We start from the raw sequence: 9,340 nt of genomic DNA on the forward strand, positions 1-9,340 counted from the left end.
TCAAACTGTCCCTGTTTGCAGATTACATGATCCTATATATCGAACAGCATAAAGCCTCCACAAAAAAACTCTTGAAGTTGATAAATTATTTCAGCAAAGTAGCAGGATACAAAATCAACACACAAAAATCAGTAGCATTTCTCTTCTCCAACAGTGAACATACAGAAAGAGAAGTCAAGAAAGCCTGCCCATTTACAATCCACCAAAAAAATAAAATACTTAGGAATTGAGTTAACCAAGGATGTGAAAAATCTCTATAATGAGAACTACAAACCACTGCTGAGAGAAATTAGAGAGGATACAAGAAGATGGAAAGACATCCCATGCTCTTGGATTGGAAGAATCAACATTGTGAAACTGTCCATACTACCCAAAGTGATCTACACATTCAATGCAATCCCCATCAAAATCCCAATGACATTTTTCTCAGAAATGGAAAAAACTATCCAGACATTTATATGAAAATGCTTTTTCTCTCTTGTCTACAATCCTATCAGATGAAAGGTTTGGAGGAGCATAGAAGATATTTTTTTTTAAGTGAAAGTAACTTTATTTTATCAAGATCCATTTTCTGTTAAACCCAACATATTTAGGTCCTGCCCAAGAAGATAATTTTTTTAAATGTAGTTTTGGTAACAGAATGGGACACAATCATTTTGTAATAATAGAGAAAATACAAAACCTGGTACTTGAGGAGAGACGAAAAAGTGAGGAAAGATGTTAAAAATCTGTGTTTTTCAAAACTACTATTTTGTAAACTTTCCCCTCTTCCTGAAAAAAAACCTACCATGCTGCTTTGAAAAAACAATCAATCCATAATAAAGATATAATTGCATATTCCTTTTGCAATAAAAACTAACACCGAATTCCCCAAACAAAAACAAATACATGTATACAATGTGATGTAATCAGGGTAACTAGCACATTTATCATTGTGAACATTTATCATTTCTTTGGGCTGAGAACATTTGAACTCTCTTATAGCCATTTGAAAATATATAATAAGTTATTAATTATAGACACCTGACACTACTATAGAACACTAGAACTTACTCTTTTTATCTGGCTATAATTTTGTATTTGTTAACCAACCTTTCCCTATTCTCTCTTACCCCCTATCCTTCCCAGCTTCTAGTAACCACAGTTCTACTCTCTATTTCTATGAGCTCAACTTCTTAGCTCCTACATAGAAGTGAGAACATGTGGGATTTATCTTTCATGTGCCTGACTTACTTCACTTAACACAGTGTCTTCCAAGCTCATCCATGTTGCTGTGAACGACAGAATTTCATTCTTTTTTGTGGCTGAGTAGTATTCCATTGTGTAAATAAATATTTTCTTTGTCCATTCATCAGTTAGTGGACATTTAGGCTCATTCCATATCTTGGCTATTGTGAATCATGCTGCAATAAACATGGGGGTGCAGATGTCTCTTCAATATACTGATTTCCTTTCCTTTGGATATATACTCAGTAGTGGGACTGATAGATGATCAGTAGTTCTATTGATACTGGTAGTTCTATTTGTACATTTTTGAGGATCCTCCATACTGTTTTCCATAATGGCTGTACTAATTTACATTCCCACCAACACCATACAAGAGTGCCTAAAGGGAGATATTGAAAGAAGCAGAAAAGTTGTAGGCCACCTAGACAGGCCTGTATCAGATTAAAGAGCCAAAAAGTAAGAAAGGAATCTAAATAATGTAAGCATTGCTGATCAAATAGGTAAATATTACATTGTGACATCAGTATGCAAACACAGCCTACCCTTTGCCTGTGAGTACTGTGGAATGTATTTAAAATTTAATCATATTTGGGTCCCAAAGGAAATCTTAACAAATTCTCAGGAGTTCGAATAGTATAGACCACATTCTTTGATCACTTTTGTTACTGGAAATAAGTAGCAAAAGGAAAAGAAACAAACAAAAAAATTAACCACTTAGAAATTTCAGAACTCTTCCTAAACAATTCTTGGATCAAGGAGGAAATTAAAACTGAAATTTAAAAATAAATACATAAAAAACAATAGCAAATATCTTACATGATGACTCTATGAGAAGTGTTGAAAGCATGCTCAGAAGAGAATTAATAGCATTAAACATATTACTAAAAATGGAGAATGGAAATAAATTAATTAAAAATGCAACTCAATAAGCCAGGCACAGAAAGACAAATACTGTGTGATCTCACTTATATGTGAAATCTTTAAAAATAGGGCTCATAGAAACAGAAAGTAGAATGGTGGTAACCAGAGGCAATAGGGGGTGGGGAAATAGGGCGATGTGCTTAAAGGGTACAAAGTTTCAGTTAGACAGGAGAAGTAAGTTCTGGAGATCTACTGTCCAGCATGGCAATTTTGATTAATCATAATGTATAGTATACTTGAAAGTTGCTAAGAGAGTAGATCTTAAATGTTCTCACCAAAAAAGGGATAGGTATGTGAGGTGATGGATGTGTTAATTAGCTTGATTTAATCATGCCACAATATATACATACATCAAAACATCACAATGTACACCATAAATATAGACAATTTGTCATCTGTCAATTAAACAATAAATAAAATGCAACTCAAAATTGAGGAGGAAGCGACAATTATAAATCTTTAAAATGCAGAAGAAGGATTACTAAAGATAAAATTTGATATTAAAGAATTAGAAAACAGAAACAGAAGTGATAAATTTGAGATTTGGTTCTTTTGAGGAAAAAAGAAACAGCCCACATAAAGTTGAAAACCCATTACTCTGCCTAATGAAGAAAAAGCGAGAGGAAAACACAGGTATGTAACATTAGAAATTAGAAAGGGAGAATAATCCCAGATGCAGAGGAAAATAAAAATAATGATAAGAGTATGCAAATTGGTATGCCTCGCTGAAGTGTGTGGATACCTATTTATATTTAGGCCAAAAGTACACACTTTTAAATAGATGTTTAGTATGGGAAATGGTTATATGTAAAAATCAGTAGCTTGCTTATATTCCAAAAATAATCAGTTAGAAAATGTCATGGGCATGGAGTTAATAAGAAAATTACTGGCCTATAAGAAAAAAAAGTGCTCAACTTTATCAAGGAATTTATTTACTCAATGTATTTAACAAACCCGTACACAAAATAGGGCTCACTATATGCCAGCCAGAGACATTTGATCCTTAACAACTCTAGAAGGTAGGTTTGGAAAAGATGAAGAAGCTGAGGCATAGGGAAGTTAAGTAACTTGGCCAAAGTCACCCAGCTAGTAAGTGCCAGGATCAGGATTCAAAACATAGCCAGTGTCTAGCGTCTGTGCCCTTTGCTGGGACATAGCACGTTCCAGGAGGGAAGGCTCCGCGTCACGAAATGATCCATTCACAACTGGACTGAGCTGTCCGGCAAGGGCTGAAGGGGTCACCATCTCTCTAGGGTGAATGTCACCAGAATGGCAAAGGGACAAGAGGCCGTAGTCCCCTCACAAGTGTACCGAATCATGCAGGGGTCAAAGCAGAAAGGAACTAACTCTGCCTCGAGATTCATCCAGTGGGGATCCGTGGGGGAGCCACAGTGGGCCCTCCTCTGAGTCCCGTAACGCAGATGCGATGGTGTCGCCGGGCAGATCCTTTCTAACTCGAAGTGCCCTGTCCTTCTCTCTTAGATCCAGGAGATGGTCCACTCAGAGGTTGCCGCCTACGACTCAGGCCGAGCAGGGCCCCTGTTGGGCCGCCCAGCAATGCTGACCAGCCACATGAGTGCCCTCAGCCAGTCCCAGCTCATCTCTCAGATGGGCATCCGGAGTGGCATCGCCCACAGCTCCCCGTCACCCCCAGGGAGCAAGTCAGCGACCCCATCCCCCTCCAGTTCAACTCAGGAGGAGGAGTCGGAAGCCCATTTCAAGGTAAGTGGGGTGGAGAGACAAAGCCTTAAGATGCCTTAAGGTGCCCTCTTGCTACAGGGAAATGGGCATCGTCTCCCTCTAGAAAAGACGAGAAGAGAGGCTGTAGCTTTTGCTGGAAACCAAGGAGGGAGAAAATGAGCCGGCGAAATAGGGGCTGCTGGCCAAACACCTGCTCAGGGGCCTTGGGACATTGGGCTTCAGCTGCTGAACTCGCTAAGTGTCCTTGACTGTTCTGTCCCCTGTGTGTTCCTGTGGTGTTGTGCATAAAGCAGAGAAAACTCCAGCAAATGTCGAGGGGATGTGGTGAGAAAATGCTGTGAAAACATGGCTCAGTCTTATTCCTGCATGTCCAGTGGGTCATTTCAGTGACATCAGTGGCATCAGCAAGATCCTGAGGGTCACATCTTATGCCATTTTGGCCTCTTAGGAGAAAATATTCTGACAAAAAATATGTAGTTCAGCAGAGGGTATCACCTCTGGACCCAGGGTATCAGCACTGGACTCAGGAATGGGACACTACAAATGACCCCCCATTGGGGGCATGCCCCGCAACATCCCCAGAGTCCAGAGGTGGTACAGCCTCTCCGGGAGCATGTCAGTGCTCAGAGCCACCACCGGCCCAGGCTCTGGTCTTTTCTTTGCACTGACTGCAAAGATTCCTTCTTGCTGGAGAGCATCTTGTTTCACTGGGCAGGAAGACAGAGGCCCCAAAAGGCCAAGGAGGGAAGTGTTTGCCCAGAATCTCCCAGCAAGCTCCTGGTACAGTCAAGGCTTGACCCTGTGACTCCTGCCCTTTCTTCTTCATAAAGGCCCCTCACCATTTTCCACATGGTGGCCCTGTGGAGGCCTGGGGCAGTAACCATGGCACCCATGGTATTAGACTCTGACATCTTGCATGGGGTGGGTGGGGGGAGTTACCCCTGAATCCTGGTCCAGCTTCGTCCTCAGGATAACTAGGGCTCTATCATAGACCAGGCAGGGACAGTTTTCATTTAACTTTTTCTTTAACAAACACTTCTAAAACACTCCCTATGGGCCAGATAGTGTTCTAAGCACATAATGGGTATTCATTCATGTAATCCTCATAACAATCCTAAGTGGCAGGTATTATAATCTCCATTTGGCAGATGGGGAAACAGGCATGGGGCAGTTAAGTAACTTATCCAGGGCCATGCAGCTAGCCAGTGGCAGACCCAGGATTCAAACCCTGGTGGTTGCAGTTGCACTCTGGTGTATGTGCCCTTAACCACCTGCAAAGCCATGTCTGTGCAGCTTTTCATTAATGACAAGATGCATCTTCATCCGTGTCTTGCTAGGGCCTCTCCGTGGCACTATAGAACTGAGGCTTGGAAACATGCGTGGCTACAGAGAAAGTCTCAGGAACAGAACCAATGTTGCCACACACTCTGCCCCGCCCTGTCCCTCAGTTGTGGAGGCCTGAGTCTTGTCCACTGGCCATGGTTTCCTTGTCAGTTCACGGTGTCACCTCCATCTTCTTGGCACATAGAGCCACAGTCTTCACCCCAGGATCCAGGGCCTTTTACCAAAGTTCCTGGTCCCTATGTGGCCTAAGGGTCCTAACAGAGACCCACTGAGGTCTGTGATGAGCATCCTAGCCACCCCCACCCCCCGTCATGGAAACCCTATGCCAGGCGCTCACAGGGTTGTGGTCCTGGAGCCTGTCCAGGTGAGGCCACTGGCTCCAGGGCTGACCCAGTGACCGTCACATTAGCCTCATCCCTTCCAACCACCTCACAGGGATCCAGGGGACTCAGTCACCTGCCCAAAGTTGCACAGCTGAAATGTGGTAGGGAGACTGACCTTTTGTAACCAGGGATAATCTTTGGGGATTAGTCATGATAACAAGGTGAACAGCAGTTAAGAAAAATATATACAGTCCTCCCTTGGTGTTCGTGGGGCATTGGTTCTAGGAACCTCCACAAATACCCAAATCTGTGGGTGCTCAAGTCCCACAGTCGGCCCTGAAGAACCCGCGGGCATGAAAAGTCGCCCTCTGCGAGTGCGGCTTCTGCATCCTGCATATTTCGATCCTCAGTTGGTTGAATCCACAGATGTGGAACCTGTTGGTATGGAGGGCCAGCTGTATTTATTGGAAAAAGTCTGCACATAAGTGGCCCTGTGTGTTGTTCAGGGTCAACTGTACAAGTATATCCAAAACTTGGAAATAGGCCCCCCAGTGACGCACATTCTTTTAGTGTTATGTCAAAGCGTTGTCTTAACAGACTCACTCAAGACTTCCCCGATTCTCTGGGAAAATGGCCCTTCGTTTCAACTCATTATTCATTATTGATAAGGGATTTTATAATTCTGCAAAGGCAGATGTTAACTTGGGAAAAAAATGATAGAGATGTAAATGATTTTTGTCTGTTTACAAAGCAAATTAATTTTGCCTTTTAGAGTTTCAAATGATTTCTGTCCAGTAGAAAAGATTAAAAGTCCCAAAGGTGATAGTTTTATTGCTCTATAGAGCAATAACTAGTTTTACGTGTAATTTAGTAATTTTATTCTGTCATTCTTTTGGTGACTGTAAAGACTTCTCTTCCTTCCGTGTTTCTCTGAATCAAGTTTACAGCCATGCTGATTCTCTTTGATGAGTTGAACAAACACCCAGGGCTCCTACCCAGAGTGGGTGTGTGTATATATTTGTCTCTCTCTGTGTGTGTCCATCTGTCCATCGCCTCCCCCACCTAGTGAGTGGTCAGCCTGTCAGTGTTTGAGCCCCAGCTGATGGCAGCCCCCTGTGTGACTGGGACTGGACAAAGCACACAGAGCTGCAGAGGAAAGTCCAGCTTGCGTGAGGCTGCGTTGGATCCCCTTGGGCAGGAGGGCCATGGGCTTCTTTGGTTGTCTGACTCCTCTCACCTGGGCAGATCTCGGGAGAAAAGAGACCCTCAGCTGACCCAGGAAAAAAGGCCAAGAACCCAAAGAAGAAGAAGAAGAAAGACCCCAACGAGCCACAGAAGCCTGTGTCAGCCTACGCACTCTTCTTCAGAGACACCCAGGCCGCCATCAAGGGACAGAACCCCAGCGCCACCTTCGGGGACGTGTCCAAAATTGTGGCCTCCATGTGGGACAGCTTGGGTGAGGAGCAGAAGCAGGTGAGCCTCGATCCCTCTCTGGGCCATCTCCCAAGGCTTTGTGGTCCTGCACTCAGGGACAGACTTTGAAGTTCCAGAAGCAGGCCCAGCCTCTGGGACTAGAGACTCTTGCAGAGGTCTTTCCTGGGTTCCATTTGCTCATCTATAAACTGGGAAGCTAGGTGCCTGCCAGTTCTAAACAGGGGTGCTGGCTGCCATTCTCAAGCTCGTGTCTGGGCTGAGCACTGGGCTGGGCTCGCCCTCCCTCATTTCACTGAATCCTCACAATACCCTGAGGAGTAGCCATTGCTTTCGTATTTTTAAGAGGAGGAGATGGAGACACCAAGAAACTAAGTGACGTGCCCAAAGCCACCATCATGAGACAGGGTAGGATCAGAATTGGAACTCAGATTCACAGAACCAAGAAGCTCAGTTGAGCTGTTGACATAAGATATACTGGTCCAATTACCAAATAAGTAAATGTAAAATTACTATTGTGCACCTGAGCAGGGAAAGAGGGGGAAGGACATAGTCCGGGTGAGACTGAAGGGTGAATTCCCTTGGGGAAGGGGAAGAGATCCAGGTGGGAGAGCTGGTAAGGGAAGGAGCCTGGAGAGCACATGGGACTGAAAGGAGACCAGATGGCTAGGAGGAGACGGTGAGAGTGCACATGGCAGAGATAGAGCTGCAGAGGCTGGCAGGGGCCAGACTAAGCTGGGCGTTGCAGGCCTTGGAAGGACTTGGGTCCTTGTTTTAAGAGGAGAGGAAACCACTGAAGAGTTGAAGAGATTCATGCAGAAAAGAGACCAGCCTGGCTGCATGAAGGCATGTAGGAGTGGATGCAGCAGGTCCATAGCCGTCCAGGTGGGAGATGACAGTGGCCTGGACCAAGCGGATGGGATTGGAGACCCATAGAAAATGCCATTCACTGAGCTGGGAAACATGGGAAGAGTAGCAGGCCCAGGGCTAGAGAGATGGATTATTGACTTTACTTATTTGAAATGCCTCCTTTATCATATTCTAAAATTTAAAATAATTTTGGAATATATTATAGTGAGAATAGTTTATTTGTGAGGTGATCCTGAAATGTGCTTGTAGGGGAATGGGGAAGTGAGACAGGGAAAGGAAGGCGGCCAATGAAGGGCACCTTGTCAAAGAAGTTACCTCTGTAGGCAAGAGGAGCAGGGTCCCACTGGGGACTGCAGAGCCAGAGTGGAGCATGCCAGGTCTTGGAGTTGTCCCGTGTGAGCGGCAAGGGTGCTGGGTGTACACCAGCTTCTGTCAGCCATTGGTTGAGAGCTGCTCCAGGGGACATTAATCCTCCAGAACTTCTTGCCTGCTATGCACGTGGCAGACCAGGCTTCTGCTACCAGAGAGACCCCACGGGCAAAGGGATCAGCTGTGGGCAGTTAGACATCGAGCATGTTTGCAGTGCAGTAGTAAGGGCCTGGGGATATGGGCAGGGCACTGCCAACTTCTGCTGTAGGGACATTTGTCACTTTCATTTGCTTGTTTTGTTGGCACCCATTCCCCTTCCTAAGAAGACCTCAGTTTTTTGGGGGGGGAGGAAGGACTTCCTCTCCATTTTGTACACAGTCTTGGGATTTGATCTCAGGTGCTCTATCCCCAGAGGCTCCTTCCACCAGGTGCCCCCTCTGACCCATCCGACACAGCTGAGGGGCAAACAAAGGTGGTTGAGGGTCTTACCTCCTACAATTGGTCCTATTTCTGAGGTTTTTATTTATTTTCATTGACCTTTCTGGTCTTTTATTTATTTATTTTTTTATCCAAGAACTTGGTATATATTTATTTCCATTCAAGAACTTGGTATATCTCTCCATTTATTTGATGCATTATAAATGGCATGTTTTTCCCCATTTTCCTAGCAGATTTTTGTTGATACATAAAAAAGTTAAGAATTTATTTTGTAACTACCCCCCTGGCCAAACTATGTTATCATTTCTGATTATTTTTAAATTAATTCCTGGGTCTTTCATGTTAAAAGAAAGTGAGAGAGAGAGAGAGAGAGAGAGAGAGAGATCTGTATATATCTGTCTATATGAGGGTACTTCAAAAAGTTCATGGAGGGGATACCTGTGCTCCCATGTTTATTGCAGCACTGTTTACAATAGCCAAGAGTTGGAACCAGCCTAAATGCCCATCATTGGGTGAATAGATAAGGAAACTGTGGTACATCTACACAATGCAATACTACTCTGCTATAAAAAAAAATGAAATACTGCCATTCGCAGCAACATGGATGGACTTAGAGAAAATTATATTAAGTGAAATAAGCCAGGCACAGAAAGAGAAATGCCACGTTCTCATTTATTTGTGGGAGCTAATAAAAATAAATAAGTAAATAAACATAT

At 43.8% G+C, this 9,340-nt stretch overlaps 1 protein-coding gene across 1 annotated transcript in view; it reads left to right on the forward strand.

Moving 5' to 3' along the window:
• TOX2 (TOX high mobility group box family member 2) overlaps positions 1–9,340 on the forward strand; it is a 99,714-nt gene that overhangs the window by 83,681 nt on the left and 6,693 nt on the right. The window contains exons 3-4 of the mRNA XM_008589077.1: positions 3,631–3,870; positions 6,762–6,989. Of these exons, the coding sequence (XP_008587299.1) occupies positions 3,631–3,870; positions 6,762–6,989 (468 nt within the window). The remainder of the gene's footprint in view (positions 1–3,630; positions 3,871–6,761; positions 6,990–9,340) is intronic.

This window comes from Galeopterus variegatus, unplaced genomic scaffold (genome assembly GCF_000696425.1).
Source record: "Galeopterus variegatus unplaced genomic scaffold, G_variegatus-3.0.2 Scaffold5190, whole genome shotgun sequence".
In the NCBI taxonomy this organism is placed as follows: Eukaryota; Metazoa; Chordata; class Mammalia; order Dermoptera; family Cynocephalidae; genus Galeopterus; species Galeopterus variegatus.